The sequence below is a fragment of the Ambystoma mexicanum genome, chromosome 6p (genome assembly GCF_040938575.1).
Source record: "Ambystoma mexicanum isolate Mex_15411 chromosome 6p, UKY_AmexF1_1, whole genome shotgun sequence".
Lineage (NCBI taxonomy): Eukaryota > Metazoa > Chordata > Amphibia > Caudata > Ambystomatidae > Ambystoma > Ambystoma mexicanum.
The window spans coordinates 300,155,281-300,173,689 of record NC_090935.1 but is presented as its reverse complement, the minus strand read 5'-3'; the positions used below and the strand labels follow the sequence as shown (position 1 = coordinate 300,173,689).

Below are 18,409 nucleotides of genomic sequence, written 5' to 3'. Positions count from 1 at the left end.
TGCCACCATGCGCTTAGGTTTGTTACTGTAACTATAAAAAAAAGTTACAATGTAGCCACTCAGCACTCCACATAAGGTTGTGTGTGCTGATTCCACAAAATGAAAGGTAAGTAAGATAAAAGTATCTTACTATCCTTGAACAGTAGTTCTAAGGAAAGTGTAATACAAAAGAGGAAGGGAAGCTCAAAGGACTCCCCAGCAACACTGCGCATCGGGTGCTGTGTGCTGCATCAATGTATTACAGCTGCATGTAGTGAAATACATGAATGAATGCATGACTCCATTCAAACTAACAAGAATACAGTAGCAGAAAAATAGGCTCCCCATATCGAAGCAAAAGAATGAGTGAGTTGTAAAAAGTTGCACTCACTCAGGCGAGTAAAGCAAACAAATCCCAGAAGTCCAGAAAAAGTGCTGGGGGGGCGGGGGAGGTCTCTCAGGTTGAGGGGAATTGGCACAAAAAACTGAACTTTCTCCCTAACACTCGTTCCCCCAGACTGTGGGACAGGAGTATTTAATCCACTCCTGGATGAATCTTATTCCAGTCAGTCAAACCTCCTGGAGAGACCATCAGCATTCTTATGGTTGGTACCTGCCCTGTGCTCAATAGTGAAACACTGCCTTGAAACTTATGGACCACCTGAGCAGTTTAGGGTTCGCTCCCTTCATCCGCATTAACAATCTCAAGGGTTGTTGGTCTGTTTGAATTTGGAAGTTAGTCCCATAGAAATATATCGTCTAAACTTCTTCAAAGCCCACACAATGGCAACACATTTGTGTTCTATCATTGCCTCCCTTCTGTCTTTTCATTTTCTACTAATTAAGCATATGGGGTGCTCCCTGCTCTGCACATCCAGTTGGCTTAATACTGCCCAATCGCTGTGTTAGAGGCATCGGTCTGCACTATAATCGTATAGGTATAATCAGGAGCTCTCCGTACTGGAGCTTTACAGAGGTAATCTTTCAGCCCCTTAAATGCTTTTCCACAATCTTCAGTCCACTACACTTTCTTTGGAAATGATGGATAAGCTATGGCATTCAGAGGAGAATCTGTGAGCCCATAGTTCATAATGAAGTTTCTGTAGTAGCCTCTGAGGCCCAAAAAGACTCTCACTTGTGTTTGAGTAGTAGGGGTGGTCCAGTCTTGTACCACTTGTACTTTGCTAGGCGAAGGCTTGATCTCCCCTCCTCCCTCCTCTCTCATGCGCAAGGCAGACCACTTTACTCTGGCCGACTTGGTATTTACTAGCCTTGTCATCCAAGTATGTCATGCAGAGGTCCTCTAACCCATTCAGAACATAGTTCATCCTCTGAAAAGTGGCTGGTGTATTTACCTTTCAAAAGGGCATGACCTTAGACTGGTACAAGCCTTCAGGGTTTGGAAATGCTGTATTTTCCTTAGAATGGCCTGTCGGAGCCATTTGCCAATAGCCTGACGTTGGGTCAAAGGGCACAGCCACGTTTGTCCACCAGCTCATCTGTTCTAGGTAATGGATGGGCATCAGTATTTGTGAATGCATTCAATGCCCTATAGAACACACTGAACCTTAATTCCTTGGTACCTGATTTTGGTACTAGTACAACTGGACTAGCCCATGGACCTATGGAGTGTTCAATGACTCCAAGGGCAAGCATTTTGTTGACCACCTTCAATGCGATTCCTCACTTGGTCTGACATTCTGTTGCCCCTGCTTTTCACAGGAACACTGTGGTCAGTATTAATATCAAGCCTGGTGCGAGGTGAGAACAGAGGGGCAAACTGAGCTAACAGAGCTTTGCACTCCTCCTGTTGCTTCAGTGTCAGATTAAAAGAGTATTTCACTCCTTCTATAGATACATCTGAAGGGTGTCCCGTATGAAGATCAGGAAGAGGTTCACTCTCCTCTTCTTGGTCAGAGGCTAGAAACAAAGCTCCCATTTCTGGTCTGGAGACGTGAGCCTTGAGGTGGTTGGTGTGAAAGACCCTAGGGGCCTCCTTGAGGTTGCCCAAATCCACCAAATAGTTGACCTCTCCAGGTATGCCTACGACTTTGAAGGGACCTGTCGATTTGTCCTGCAAAACTGTTTTGTTCGGATCATAACAAGAAGCTGTTCTGGAGTAAACTCCATGTTCGCTTTCTTGTCATGCCAATGCTTGACCAGGGCTTGACCAGCTTTCAAGTTTTCTAAAGCTTCAGTCATCTGTGCCATCCTCTGTTTGAGGATGGCACACAGTCAGTAACTCGGACAGGCTGTAAGGAAGCAGCACTCTCCAACCCTTTTTTAATCGGGCCAAGGGGGCTCTGACTGCATGACTGCAGAGGAGCTCAAAGGGGCTAAAGCCCACTCCAGCTTGAAGCACTTTTCTGTAAGCAAAGAGAAGGCATGGCAGTAGAAGGTCCCACTTTCTTCTAAGGGGTTCTTCTAAAGCACTGTTTATGCTCTTTACGTTTCTATTAAACCTCTCCACCAGCCCATTGGTTTGGAGGTGGTATGATGTTGATAATTTGTAGGTGACCCCAGTGTTCTGACACGGCTTGCATGTAGTAGGACATACGGTTTGACTCCCCTATTGTATACTACCTCCTTAGGAAAACCTACTCTGGTAAAAATACCAACTAGGGCCTTAGCCACTGCCTGAGCAATAAGTTCTCATAGGTATGGCCTCCAGGTGTCTAGTAACATGCTCTACTAGAACCATTGTAAACCAATTGTCTGAGGATGTTGAAAGGTGAAGGGGACAAACAATGTCAATTCCTAGCCTCTCAAAAGGTACTCCAACCACTGGGAGGGGCACTAAAGGTGCACATTCCTGGAATGACTTTTGCCAGACAATTTGCAAGTGTGGCAGCTTCTACAGTGAATTTCTACATCTGCACCCATCTTGGGCCAGTAGGAGTACAAGGAAATCCTCTTTGGTCCTCTTGGTGCTCAAGTGACCATCCAGAGGGATGTCATGAGGCCAACATGTCTACAGTTGGCCCATCTCTTGGGGTACCACCAGCCTTCTGAGGCCTCCTGAAGTAGTCTCTGTAGTGGAGTGTAGAGGAGTCTATCCACCCAGTAGAGTCTATACTTCCCTGTCTCTTGCCCTTCCAGCTGGGAAGCTGCCTGCTGACACAGACCTTCGAGAGTGACACTTTGTCCTCTGCTGAAGTAGATCCTATAGGGTCCTCTTTCTGCAATTAAAGTTCACGGCTGAGGATGGTCTCTTGGATCCAGATCTATGCAGGGAAAAATTACTTCTGCCTCTGTTTCACCAGTAGGGAGTTCTTCTGCCACCTCAGCCTCAGTTGTAGGTGGCGTCACATGGAGGACCTGGAGTTTCCCTCTTGCAGAAACTGAAAAAGATTTGGGCTAGAGGCGGTTCTTCTTCCCTGAGACTATGGATTTCTCCTTGGTCTCCTTGTGTGTGAGAGAAGTGGCTGACGGACCTGATGGTCCATTGGAGATACTGGATTCCTCCTTGATCTCGAAGGGGGAAGTCCCTTAAGGTTGCTTCCCTGGCCAGTAAGTAAATTCCCTTCTCTTCTTGCTTGGAGGCCTTGGGGTGCTGGGGTGCTGGAATTTACAAGAGTTTTTTGATCATTGCCCAGAAGTACCCTTCTAGGCACTTCAGACTAGATACTAATAGGAATTCTGACAATCATGTTGCACTTTGAGAGCTGGCATTATGGGACCCATTTGGAGAGGGCCTCCTGCAAGCTTGCCGGCCCCTTGGTTGCTTTGACTACATCCTCAGGGCTGTGCTGGCCCCAATGTCTGATGGCAGGGTTTCCTAACCATTTACGAGTACACTGTAATATGTGTTGGTATTATCAGGAATGGTATTGTAAACCTCTACATTCTATTGTTCCCAAAGACACAGGGACACTATAGACACTCTGGCTTGAACACCAATAGGTTCTTCAGTTAAGTGTGAAAGCTAGCACCTGTCATAGGAGCTTCTCCAACAGGGATGAAGACTAAGGAGACAGGTGGGATTCCTGAAGGTCTAACCTTAAATCTGGGAGCCCCTTTCACATGGTCACCAGACCAACAAGCCACACATTCCCCAGAAAGTTTCTGGTATGGGGTTTTCTGGTAACCACCCTCTGGTTTGGCCCCAGAGGATTCACTAGCCCCACAATTATACAGTAATATTGGTGGGGGGGGCCTCTTTGGATGGTGGGCCATTGGACTTCTCTTACCCTCTTTCTTGTGATTCTTCCGCTCCTCCTCCTTAGGAGGAGCCCCAGAATCCTTGTGAGTGGGCCTGTTGGCTACCCACAAGTTAGCAGCTTGTTTTATCGTCTTGGGGTCAAGTTCTCTAGAGTCCGATAAATGCGGTCTCAGCTCTGGAGAACAGGCATCAAAAATACTTTCAAGCATGAAAAGACTTCTCATGCCCTCAATGAGCTCACATTATGGCCCTTGATCCAACCATCTAGGTTTTTCAGGCACTCGCATACCCATGTAGTCAACATCACACCACCCTTCATTTTATGGTCTCTGAACCTTTTCAAATACTGGGAAGGGGCCTTCCAAAACATGGCTGTAAGAGCCTCCTTGGGTTACCAGTCAAATGGTCGACACCATTTGGTCGAATGCCAAATGGTCGAATTTTTTTTTTTTTTTTTTTTTTACCCATTTTTTGGTTTTTTTTGGGGGGTCCCCCCCAACCCCCTTTTTTTCTTTATTTTATTTCCCCACACGAAAACCCACAAAACACATATATATAAAAAAAAAAAAATTCGACCATTTGGCATTCGACCAAATGGTGTCGACCAAATTGCAGTCGACCAGTTTGTTGTCGACCAGTTGACTGGACACCCCTCCTTGACCTTCTCATAGTCCCTTCTGTCCACAGCATTAAACTCCATCACAGCCAGTTTGGGGGAGCATAGACATAATCCATGGAATCAACTCATTCCCACTGATATCTTGCATACCACAACCACACTCAAAAGTACTTAACCAAGCCAATATATCAAGTTTCGTTTCATACACACTAGCCACGTATTTAAGCAAGCAAGGCTTCTTGAAGATAACAGACGGAGATGACCCTGAAAAGGAAGTGGAATCAAGAGACAACTTTCTCATGTCATATTTATGCTGCATTTCTTTCTGTTAGTCTCCTCTTTGTCTTCAAATTGGAGGGTTAGTTTCCTGAATTCTATTTCAATTTTCATTTTCTCAGGAGATGGATATTAAGGGCTTACATTGTGATCAGATGGGGGGGGGGGTGTCATGGCAGGAGGAAACTGGGGCAGGTGAAGGATTTGCAGGAGGGTTTGCAGCCCCTCTTGGTTCCCCCTAATCTTTTGATCCCAAGGCAAATTGGGGCTCAGCTCTAAACTTTCATCCTCAATTGCTTCCAGATCACTTTTAGGGGTAGGGGTTACAGGGTACTCCTGGTGTTGGGTCAAAAGACCTTTTTAAAAAAACAAAATGAAAAATATGAAGCTTGATTTAGAAAGACCGCTTTCTGATCGCACAGAGCCAGAGCGGTCTTTCTAAATTGAACTGTCGCGCTCCTGCTGCACACGAGTATGCGCAGGGGCTGACGGGCGCAGGAGTGTCAGGTTGTGTGTGTGTGTTGTCTGTGTGTTGTGCTGGGAAGGGGGTGGTGGATGCGAAAAATGGGGTGTGGGGGGGTGTAACCTCCCCCTGATTTAGACAAAAACTTGTGGGAGAGGGTGCGGAGGGGGAATGTCATATTTCAGCATTTTAAAGCGGACACAAAAACAGGTAATCTTTTATTGTGTTTGGTCTTTAAAATGTGGAAATATGACATAGAACCCTACTCCTAGGGCTTTGGTGATTCAGTAAAGTTTCACTCGGGTCATTCTTTCTACCCTTACAACTGAGGTTTCTCTGTACACAACTCTTTAAGTTTATCTACTGTAAGAACTGTAATTACCAATTTTTAACAGTCGTTGGTGACTTTCTTTCATAGCAGTATTAGGCTTGTGGCTGGATTCGCTAGACACGACTATTTCCAATAGTCATCTAATTTACACCAGTGTTGGGTACATTTTTCTACAGGTAATTAATTGGTTTTGGACTCTACAAGACTTATCCCTTGGTGTCGAGGCCCCACCTTCGAATCTAGGCCTGTACTACCCAAGGTTGGTAGAGTGACAGAGCAGACAGGCTTACCTTAGGAGGAGTGATATGAGCTGTAAATCAGTACAAGGAATTCAGAACATAGATGGATCCAAAGAAACACTAACACGCTTGCAGTTATATCAAAAATAGTGCTTTATTGTGTATATATACACACAAGGCAGTTATAAACTCAAAGAAATATATCAACTAGCAACATCAAACGTTCATTTAGAATAGTAAGGAAATAAAGCAGGTGAGTAAGGGGTAAGTTTGTTACCTGCAACTCAGTTTCTCCAGCATTGTTATCTTTCATATATTCACATGCTATGAACATGTCATCAGACTGGGAATACTCTTAACGTTTTACAATAGTAAATAAAGAAAACTTTAGGGGTTTATTTTGTATCCCATTGCCCTCCTTTTGGGTGCTTTTGATCACCATCAATGGGACGTCGAGTATGTAGCTCCTCCCCTCCGATTCTACCCAGTACATGCTGGATTTAGGTGTATTTGAGACTGGTTATTTACTGTAGAAGATGGCCGGAGTGCGCATGTGAATCTATAAAAGATACCAATGCTGGAGAAATGGAATTACAGGTAAGAAACTTAACCCTCTTCCAGCATTGGATCTTTCATAGATTCACATGCTATGAACAGATTTGACAGCAGTATGAACTTAGGTGGTGGTAGGATAACAGCCTGTAGATGAATAGATGCTGCAGGACTGCCTTCCCTGTTCTTGCATCAGCAGTGTGTTCCTGGAGTCAGTAATGCCTGGTGAAGGTGTGAGGCTAGACATGGATAGACGTGGTGGCCCTTTTTCCGGAGGACTGGTGCCAGGCATTTGGTAGATGTTAGAGGTGCTGATTTTAGCCTGAATGGCAGCACTTTCAATTGATAGTGCTGACCTGCAGTTTAGGTCTACATTTGACCTTTTCCAATTTTACCAAATTGTTTTAGGGTAGTTTCTTTACCCTCCTTTCTATGGTGTTTTTTTGTTTTTATTTCTTGTTTTTGCACCTTTAGATGTGCAGTGGAGGTTTCAACAGCGGGATATTTGGTGAACTCTAGCAGGTAGCCTGATTCCACTACTTGCAATAACCCCTTGTCTGTTATTTGTGACCACTGATGTAGATGGTGCTCCACTTTCGTGCTGTGGAGTTGGGCCTGAGGTTTTGCTATACACCTGGCAGCCTGAAGATCCTCATTGCTGCTTTTGCTGTCTGTATTCTCTTGGTCTTTGGTAGCCTTGGGATGGTTTCCTGTATCCCTGTGAATAGTGTGAGGCTTTCCAGTATTGCTGGAGCCTCTGCCGTTTTCCGATGAGGTTAATCTTCCTGGTGCTCCTCGAAACATAAAAAAATTGCGTTTTGTTTGTAGGGTGGTGAGAGAGCAGACTGTGTCCATTTTAATTGGCTTTTAGGCCCAAACAGACTGTCGCCTTCGAAAGGCATGTCCAGCACCTTCTGCTGTACGTCCAATCGAAAATCTCTGCAGTGGAGCCATCCTTGCCTTCTGAGCACTACCCCTTTGTTAATTTGTTTAAACCAAGTTTTGGCTAGGTCGACAGTGCTGTTGATACTATGGTTCGCAGCCTCTCTCCTTCCTTCAAGATGGCGAGTGCTTCAGCGTGCTGTTCTGGTAAGTGCTTCAGAATGGGCGCCTATCTAAGCCACATTTTGCAGTCATACCTGGACATGATGGCTAACGCCCTGGCCGCTTTTACTGTAGTGGCCCCCCAGTACCTTCTTTCACAGAGGGTTCATTTTTTTTTGGCTTGGTTTCTGGTGACACAGTACATTTACGTGATTGAGTGTGCGACTTCCTGCTGGCTGCCGCGGAGACCGCCGGGTCCTGCGAAGGCTGCGACGTGAGGGACTTGGAAGTGGTTTCTGGTGCCTTAAACTTTTACTCTAGCCTGCCTCTAAAAGCTGGCTCTGTAAAAGGGTGCCTCATGGTACAGTGCCCCACTTCCCACACATGAGGATTGTAATTGTCACCATTGATTTTCTTCTTTTGTTCATATGATCGAACAAAAAACATTTTTTCTTTTGGCAAGCTTTTGTAATGAGTGAGTGGAATGCCCCACTCTCGTCTGGCGGTGATGGTTTTGGGGCTTCCTCTGGCTGGTCATCCAGCTGATCATTGTCTATGTCCCACTGGTCATCTTGTGGATATGTAGTGGTGGATATTGTCTTGCCAGCCTTGATCTGTGCCCTTATCTGCAAGCTCCCGTTTCTCTTGGTCAGTGCAGCGTATTTATGCTGTTAGAGCTTGTACCCCTGGATGCTGCTTACCTTTTAGGGCTGCGATGATATGGGGAGAGTGATCTCTCTGTGTTTTAGTTTCTGATTTTCGCGGAGGAGAGACAGCCCTTTGTGACTGGTGTCAGTTTTGCAAGTGCCAATTGATCTATGGGTGGCCCCCTGGCGTTTCTGGTTGCCTTTGCGGTGCTACAGGTGGTTGTCTAGCCCTGGGGCCTGTGGTCCAGCCGGAAGTCTAGTGTCCAGTTGAGTCAGTAAAATCTGGAGTGTGGACAGAACTTGCAGTGAGAGCAGAGATTGCAAGATTTAGCAGGGTTTCTTGCGGTTGTGCCACGGAAATATCCCTTAGTTCCCAGGGGCTATGTCGTGGCCTCTGAGGGAGACGTGGTGATCTTAATGGTGGAGGCGGTTGTAAGAGCCTTCCCATGGTTGTGGACTTGTCTGAGTTGGAGAACACCGGCAATGTTGCGTTTCGGGCTTCAAACTCAGAATCCACTTCATACTGCAGGATGTCTTTGGACATGACTTACGGGATTGGAGAGACTGTGGCCGTGATCGGGTGGTGCTAGATTTTCTCGCACCTCTGATTAGTCCAATTCCGCCTGTGGAAGTTGTGCAGGTTCAACGCTTGTAGGCTCCTGCCAGCGCCTATCTTTTTCCACAGTTGACCGTTTTTTTTTTGTCATCTCGGTAGTGTTTTCCCCATAGACGGTTGTTTGTTGTCCACCACTGGCAGACAGGGTTTTTCCCTAGATGAGTGGTCTCTGTCCATCGACGAGTGGGTCTTGTCCGTCGTCGTGCTCTTCGACGGGGTAGATCCCAGTACGACGTGCTATGTCATCGGCCACTTGGTCGTCGACAGTTCCTCTGTTCCTCCATGGATGGACCCCCTTTCGGAGTAGTCAACTAGCAAGTTGGCTGTCCCGCCGCCTCCTTTATTGATGACCGAGAGGTCTGGCCCTTAGCAGTGATTCGTTTTATTACTAATTTTGGCTGTTTTGCTGCCCTTTCTTTGGATTTTGCCCTTTTTTGACACACGTTCCCTTTTTTCTGGGCATCTTGAGACTGCTAGGCTTTTTGGCGACTCTGCTTCTGAAGGGGGTGATGGCCTTCATTTAGCCAGCACACCAGACACCTCTTAATATCCAAGTGTTTTTGAGCTGAAGGTTTTATGTATTTCACACACTTCAGCAGAGTGGTCTGGGTGAAGGCAATAAATACATGCCTGTCCCCCTCAAAAACGTTTTTAGGCTCTAAAGAGGGACTTCCTCCCCTCAATATTCACTGCCCCACCCTTTTTCACTTATCTGAGAGAATAAGTTGAAGCGCCTGAAAGATTTATGATGAGATATTTTGGAAAGATGTGGAGATCTCCCTCTGGAGAAACACACGAGGACTCCTTCCAGCATGACATGTGGTTGGAATCTAAAGGGACGCTGCAGTGGAGGAGATACATATTCGACGTCCCATTGGTGGGGACAAAATGTTTTCTTTATTATTGTAAAAATTTAACAGAGGATTATTGTAAAAATGTAACCGAGGATTCCCAGCCTGACTGGGAATTGTTCATAGCATGTGAATCTACGAAAGTTCCAATGCTGGAGAAATTGTTATATACGTTTCTTATCCACACACACACAGTGACTATTAAGGTCAGTAAAAGTACTTATTTTTTATCAATTCTGCAGTGTTCAAGTTTAGGTATGTTTAAGAATGTAAAGAGCACCATTCACAGGTGAGTAGCAACTCTTACACGGCTTAGGCAGTCTTTTTCCCTAACAAAGGAGGAATTCCGTTCAGGTTTTGGACCGAAACTAGCAAATGCCCAAGTCAACAGGAATGCGACTGTTTGGATGCAAATTATCTTTGCACATTTGAGTAACAAGTTAGTTGCTCTCGGAAAAAGTTCATGAGTTTCGGAGAAGCCATCCTGGAGGGGCCCAGGCTGTAAGGCCTGGGCGATGGCAAATCGGTGCACACCCAACAGTACTCCAAAAACAAAGGAGTGACACAAACGGCTTCAGGTACGTTTCCCTTAAGGCCCACAGTTCCTTGAGAGTGAAGAAGCTGATGTAGCTGGACACCTTCTGGTTGCACGGCTGCAAACCTTGTCTCCTAATCCTTGGTCGTGGTGACGAAATGGGGGACCCTGGATGGGCTCCTGCAGCTGTAGTAGAGGGGAACTTGCCAGCACAGAAATCATTGTACTCCTGCATTGGTTTGTGGTTTTGGTGCCTTTTTCTCAGCACCAGTAGCTAACGGTCACTGCCAGTTGGTTTCTCAGTCCTGCCCTCTGTGGTGAGAGGACTCTGAGAAGAGGATGTGTGTTTCCGAAAGTCCACACAGAAGCCACCAAAGTTTCAGCAAGATTAGTCAACAGCATGGCAATGCACTTAAAGGTGGTCGAGGTACCCTGGGTATTAGGATTCTGCAGCCCAGGAAGGTCGCAGGATGTCAGGGGACTGCTCAAATTGAAGTGTCTTGAGGCTGGTTATACCCACCATTCCAGAGGAGGAAGTCTTCCTTGGCGAAGCTTCCATGTTGATTCAAAAACATGGTCAGGACAGCAGCGGTACGTCAGCTGGGCTTCTGCACTTATTGGAGGTGCTGCCGGCGGTTCCATGTGATAACAAATGAAATAATAATGAAAACCTTTTAAACTAATGATTGATTAATGAAAAAAATCTTTTTTTTCTCTTTTTAAATTTGGGCCCCAACCCGTTTTAATCACTTACCGAACCCCCGATATATACTTTGAACAAAACATTCGATATTTTTTCGTCATTTATTAATTCTTTATTTTCATTTCTTTATAATCACTGTATACCACTGCCGGCGTCTTTGGGTGTCTTCAGAGCTTCAGTTCCAGTGGTTGGCTTAACCTTCTCTCCCAAAAGCCTTGCCTTTTCTGCAGGAACCCATTCATTCAGTCCTATGGACCTGTCAATCACCTGCGGGTGGCTGCCTTTGAAGGGCAGCCAGTGCCCAGTTCAAGCTGGTTCCAGCCAGGCATACTCTAAGACAAAGGCCAGGGAAGTTTTGAGCTCCTCCCTCACATCCTGTCTAAGCAGACGCAATGGAGCCTAGGCGGGCCTCACAAAGGGATCGTGCCAAAGGCAAAACTCAAACGACCCAGCCCCACCTAGAATGGTAGAAGGGCCAGGAAGGAACACACAAATGAAAAATGGTGATAAACGAAGACTGGGGCCATTTTGGGGAAATGGTCACCCATGGGTGCTGCACTGCAGTTGTGGAAACAGCCTGCAAGTAGCAAACACAAAAATGGTTAAAAAAAAGTATCCCCTGCCACCAGACATGTCACTGTAACTAAGGAGTTACAATGTAGCCCCTCAGCACTCCACATTAGGTAGTGTGTGCTAGTCCCACAAAAATAAAGGTAAGCAAGATAAAAGTATTTGACTATCTTTGAGAACAGTATTTCTAAGGAAAAAGTAATAAAAAAAAAGGAAGCGAAACCCAAAGGACTCCCTAGCAAAACTGCACACAGGGGCCTGTGTGCTAAAAATAATGTATTACAGATGCGTGTAATGAAATACATGGAGGAAAGCATAACTCCATTGAAAGTAAGAAGAATAGAGTAGCAGAAACATGGGGTTCCCATATCAGAGCAAAGAATGAGTGGTAAAGTGTCCACTCACTTAGTAGAGTAAAGCAAATAAATCACAGAAGTCGGGCAAAAGTGCTGGGGGTCTCAGGTTGAGTGGAATTGGCACAAGAACAGAACATTCTCCCTAACATTAAGTTCCCCAACCCTGCTGTAGGACAGCCTAAAACATTTCTAAATGTTAAAATGATTTGAAAGTCCTGTGGTTGCGGTATGATGGCAGACTTCATATATTTGGATGAAGCAGACGGGAGAGTGGTTGATATTTAGTGGGATCATAAGGCTTGAGGAAGATTGCATCAACAAGGCTACCTTGACTGCTTGTAAAGTCTGCAAAGAGTAGTTGAGGAGTGTATCAAGGTTGGAGTAGACTGCTGTCACAAGTATCACTGAGCTTGTATAGTTTTATGCAAAATTCGAGTTTTCCTCAAAATAGTCAAAACAAAACCTCTACGTACGATGCTGTAATATAGATTTTTTTGTAACGTTTTTAGTTGCTTCTTACAAACTTTTAACAGCCATTTCTTTTCCCTTAGGATGTGAGTGACAAACTGAGCCTTCTCTTCCCTCGGCTATACATCCCAGGACAAAAAGATCTGCTATTTAACTACAAGAAATTTTTCTTGAGTTTGTTCCATGGAATTCTCTCTTCGCTGATAATCTTTTTCATACCCTATGGTGCTTTCCTGCAAACGATGGGACAGGATGGTGAAGCTCCTTCAGATTACCAGTCTTTTGCTGTTACAACCTCCACTGCTCTGATAATAATTGTAAACTTACAGGCAAGTATTTATAGATTGAAAGCATTTTATTTGCATTTCAGGTGCAATACTCTACAAGTCCTCAGTCATTATGAAAATCTAACATTTAACTGGGTCAAATTATTTGGTTTAATTGAAAATTATTCGAATGCTAAAGGCTCCTTACTTACTTTTTCATGATGAAATAACAATTGATAGGGTATGGTGGTTCCGAGGTGATGTTTCAGGGTTGTAGATGTCTTTAGTGGACCATGATTATATACCACATAAGTATAGTCGCATGTCACAAATGGCATTTCACTTGTTACCATAGAATGTGGTTAATACAAATAATGATTAGAGAAACTAATAGGCCTGTTTCAGTTTGTACAGAAATTATATGGCTGAGACAACTGATCGTAAACTGGCTCCTACTGTATTTTTTGTACGAACAACCATGCTAGCAGATTACTGTATATATGCCTCATTACATGAAAGCATTTATTGTAAGCATCCCAGATGTCTGTTTTGGGTTAGACTGTCCTACTGCTGCATTTGAACCTTCTTGTACTTCGATTGTTGACAATACGCTTAGCCACATCTGAACTCTGTTTTACAAGTTGATTTTCAAAGTTGAAGTACTTCTATTTTGCCATTTGGCAGGCCTTTGCATCACCAAAGTTTGCTTTGGCAGACAACCAACCTCCTTACTCAAAGGAACAATTCTTGGTCACACCACAAATTAATGTAGAATTAAGTTCTGTCCCATCAACCCAATATTGGGGTAGTTTTGCATACTTCCAAAACATGTTGATCATTAAGCAAACTCTCCCCCCCCTTCCCCCTGTGCCAACACAGACCAGACTTGTTCGGCCCACAATAAATTCTGGCACGGGTCTAATAGTTCCTAACAAACCTTTGCTTTATGAGTTTTTCCCTATGTCAATACACATATTGTATCCCACTGCTGTAGTTCCACAGAACACCACTGCACCTTTCACTCATCACCTTCCCTGTAAGCCTGTAACGCATCTTAAATCCCAGTATGGTGCAAAGTGCAGATCGCCATAATAGCAGAGAGTGCAGTTGAGATGGTTCCACAATGCAAGGATTTGCTTTCAAGATTGTTGTCCAGCAGCATCTGGAGTTTCTGGTAATGGCATAAATAGCATAAACACATAGGAACTGTGATTGAATGGTTTACAAGAAATGTCTATTCTAATGCTGGCTTACAAGTCGTAAAATGCTATGCAATTCTGTAGTTTTGCTAAATAAATTGACACTCGTGTAACAAAGTTAGCAATTTAAGTTACCCTGTTCAATAAAAAGCACCGCTCACTTTGAATTCCTCTCTGGATCTCAAGGCTCTCACCACCCTCTCCACCGTTCACTGCAAGTTAAACGGGGCTAAAGGAGAGAGTGAGTGTGCAATAGTAATCATCTCCTTCACTCTTAAGTGCCAAATGCCTGTGTGGGAGTGCTAGGCAAGATCGTTTTTCTTTTTCAAACAATTGAAAACCAGAGGTAATCTGGATGATACTTTTATTAAGCAAACTATATCCTCTTTGGCAAAGATATATTCTCTTTGGCAAATCTTGATCCACCAAGGGCCAACTGCTTTTAATGGCAAATCTAGTTCTGTGACCTGCTGGTTGCATTTATCTGTGTAACTGGTGCTCAACGCATGAACGGTTTTATACCAGTTACTCTTAAAGTGAGATGGCAGCAAACTACAATATTCCACCTAGTTTGACCAGTTCTCTGCCTGATACGCGATCCATACAGACTGTACATTGACACATATACTAGAATACCACACACTGTAGTTAGCCCCCAGAGCCCACATTGCTCTATGATTTTGATTGCATTATATATAAGTACCTGCTGGAGAGAGCTTGACAAACTGTTAGTTTTCAGAGCCTTTTTATCGTATCTATTCATTTGTGCCCATTTATGCAGCTAACCTTTAACATTTTACAAACACTTTGCCAAAGCTCGCAAAGTTCACTCACATAGTCCAGTAGATTTTATGAAGTGTGAGTAGCATTTGTAGGGGATGTTTGAAAGTTGTAACATTTTGTTTTTGTGCAGTAAATGTCAAATACATTTCACTGTGCATAGCTGGCTTCTAGGTGGTAGCAGTGTGGAAAACATAGTGGGTTTGTGGTGACATGCACCATTTTACAGAAAGCACATTTACATTTTATTACCTGTGCTATAGGTAGAGTGCATTTCGTTTAGGTCGAGTAGGTTAAATACAGTTCTTAACCTGCAGGTCTAGTGGAATTTTAAAGGATTTGCAAGGCCTGATTCGTCTCACTAATATTTTACTTCAGCGTTACACAAATGCTACATTGAAGCTCATTTTATTTTTTGGATCCAAATAATTTCTGGTGACAAAAATATGAGTAGAACACTGCTAATTAAAAGGGTGTTTGCTAATCAACATTTTAATTGGAAAACTTTGCTGATCAATTTTTGAAAACTAATTTATGCCTTGTGTTACATAGTGGTTTTGAAACCGTTTTCACAGCGATGTTCATCTTACAATCATTAAAATTCACTATCAGATGCCTTGGTGTGTACTAATGTGGATTTCTTCTTAAACAGCTCATATTCATTATACATGTTACAAAATGTTAATTTTACAAGCGTACACTTAACAGAATATGATTCATCAAAAACATGTGGCAAATCTTTTAATTTCCAAAATGTGATTATGAAATTAAGTAGCCATGAGTAGTAACAGAATCCGTATTCAGAGTTTGAATCCTGCCTGATTTGTGATCGATGTAAACACTGAGCAGCTTTTCGTGTTCTGCTGTATGTTTAACGTGGCAGCCATTAAATGTGTACACCATGGCCAGCACTTTGCATCAGGCAGATGCAATGTCTTTTATATAAAATAAACTAGACCAGAATCTTGTTCCCTATTAGTACCCAGCGAGGGACCATCCGATTGTTACAAACGATCTGATTGGCTCTTGCCGGGTTGTTACCTGGTCGGGAAAAACTTGGCTGAAGCGCTACGTTCAGAGTGCAAAGTTCCTCCCCTTTCATCTCTGGTCGCCATGAAAAAGGGACTGCATGCAGTTCCTTCTCCGGTTCCATGGTGGCCATTTTGTTTAGTTTTTTCCTATTTTTTTTAATGCCCGCCATGGAAGGGGAGAAAGGACTGCATGTAGTCCCTTCTCCCTGAATCCTGACAGCCATTTCTTTAGCTTTTTTTTCCTCGAGTTGAGAAACTGTTTCAACGCAGTTTCTCAACTGGAGAAAAATGCTATTAGTACCCCGGTACGATGTGCCGGGGTACTAATGGCAATCTAACCCTCGGAGGAGGGCATTACTGGTCTGGTAATGCCCCTGGGCAATAGTTACAAGCCCGAGCAAATGCCCCCCATCTATTGCTTTAGTAAATAGTAGGATCATTATAAAGATACACTTAAAGTGTACTAGTAAGAGTCTTGTTGACAAACTGACACTTCAAAAGGAAAAGGAAAAGGCTGGATAGGCTTAAAGAGGGCATGAAATGAGACCTTCAAACTAATGCGCTGTAAAACGAATGGTGTAACACAGCGTGTCCTGCACACTTGGCAGTTCTACGTCCATACGAGGCAGAGCTGGGAATGGAATTAGATTGCTGGGCACTGATACTATCTCATGGCCCAATCTAAGTGCTGATAAGTGGACTCCTCTGAATCACCATAATACTACTGCAATTATGGTTAGTGCTAAATTTCTGTAAAAATAGGCACTGGTCTTTACCTGTTTCCAGTGCACAGGCATGAACAATATTGCTTCTTGCAACAGGGTTTCTGAGGCTTTTAACTCTGCTGTAACTGCTGCTTTAGGGGGAAGTGAGCCTACACCTGTTGGTTGCCTCTGATTGCTTGAAGTCCTGTATGATTCCACTGATAGAGCTTTGCACGTCTGACTATTTTTGACAAGATGGAGTAGCAGAGCTTCTCTGTCCTCTTTGGTTGGTGCCTTCTTATGTTTTGGTACTCGTTGCAGGTTTAAAATGAGGGTGCAGACTCCCATATCATATAGGAAAACTGGCTATCGCCCAATCATTGGTGACTACCCCATTCAAACTTCCTGGGGGTCTTGCTGAGCAAACGCTCAGATGTGGATAAAACCTGGCAATCCCATACATCTTCCAGATATTTGACCAGATATGGTATCATTTTCCCTGCACTCTTTTGAGGCACGTAGAAGCCATAACTATGGCTTAATCAATTTCCTTTCATACAAAGGGTACGTGTTCAGCTCAGACTCTTCAACTAGCTTTATAGCACATTGGTGCCCTGTAGGCATCCTTCCAGATTAGTAAAGTGGTCTTTTGTAGCCGCCTCCTGCAATTTTTGAAGACCTTGCTCTGTGAGGTCCTATAAACAGAGCGAGTGAGATTAATTTACTACAGGTAGATGCAGAACCTGTAGTTGTATGTGCAGATCAGAAGTAAGCTGGTTCGTGTGTGCCGGTGTGATACACTTCAGAGTATTTTCATCTGGTTAGGAAAGCTCAAGAGCTGATCCAATCCATCTAGCTTAGCCACTGATTTAGGTGCGGTAGATGTGGGCTTCATGATTGCTCAGTTAACGGTAGTCTAGTCAGTGAGGCTTGTTGTGGCTGTGTGTAATGCAAGATGGTAGTAAATTGTATTGGTGAGTCGGTTAGTAAAGGAGAAGAGGGGGTAGACAAATGTATGTGGAGGTCAAGACATTATACAGCACCATTAAGGAGAGGGATAGTCACCATCTGTGGATTGATGAAGGCTGTTTGTGGGACACACGCAGCAAAATACAGTATGGCAACAGTTATTTTAGGGTAAATGGTTAATACAATGGGGCTACAATAAATCTACAGTGGTAAACAATTAATCTAATCCAAACAGTTTACATAGTTCAAGCACAATTAATCTAGGGCATTAATCTACGCTAAACATTTAATACAACTGGGAAACAATTAAGGGTGCCAAGGAGCAAACTGCAGTGGGGGGAAAAAACTAAACTTTGGCAAACAGTCAATACAGTGGGGTAACAATTAATCCAGGTCATACAGCGAATAGAATGGGGAAATATAGGATGCAAAGGAGCAAAATAAAGTAGGGCAAAAACCGATCTAGTGTAACAAGTGGGGCAACAATCTGTGATGGATACTAGGGATGTTTTAAGTCTGTGCCCACACTGGAGGGTTGTTTCTTTCCCTACTTTTTTTGAAATTCCTTTTTGGTGTATGAACAATAGTTGCCCTGCTCTGACATTCCTTGTGTATGTGTGAACTTTTGAAATCTGCTACTTTTAACTCTGCTGCCCTCACTTGAATCTAAAGTACCTGTATTGCTGCTAGGCCGCCTGGTGTATTCCATGGTGCACTGTGCAGTTTCTGTCCCTCTGCCTCCCCATGGCACCTTTTTATGTTATACCCTCAGCCCCCCTCCCTATCGTGCTCTCCATCTCCCCTATCTATTGGAACTGTTTCTCCATCGCCTATCCTCCCTCTCTCTTGAAGCCTGGAAGGAAAAAGTTCAAGAAGGCTCTTCTGGTCTCTAATCATGGACTCCCCATACGGTTTCTGCCTCTCCCCTTTCTTTTCCTCACCCATTAATGGCACACTCATCATCCAGGTGCCTTATCAATGTCTATCGTAATGGTCTATCATGGCCCAGGACACTCCGCCCAACCTAATTCTTGACAGGCGTTTACTAT

General features: G+C 44.0%; 1 protein-coding gene across 1 annotated transcript in view; it reads left to right on the top strand.

Annotated features, from left to right (window-relative positions):
* ATP8B1 (ATPase phospholipid transporting 8B1) overlaps positions 1 to 18,409 on the top strand; it is a 958,513-nt gene that overhangs the window by 840,513 nt on the left and 99,591 nt on the right. The window contains exon 25 of the mRNA XM_069627043.1: positions 12,495 to 12,740. Coding sequence (XP_069483144.1) covers positions 12,495 to 12,740 — 246 coding nt within the window. The remainder of the gene's footprint in view (positions 1 to 12,494; positions 12,741 to 18,409) is intronic.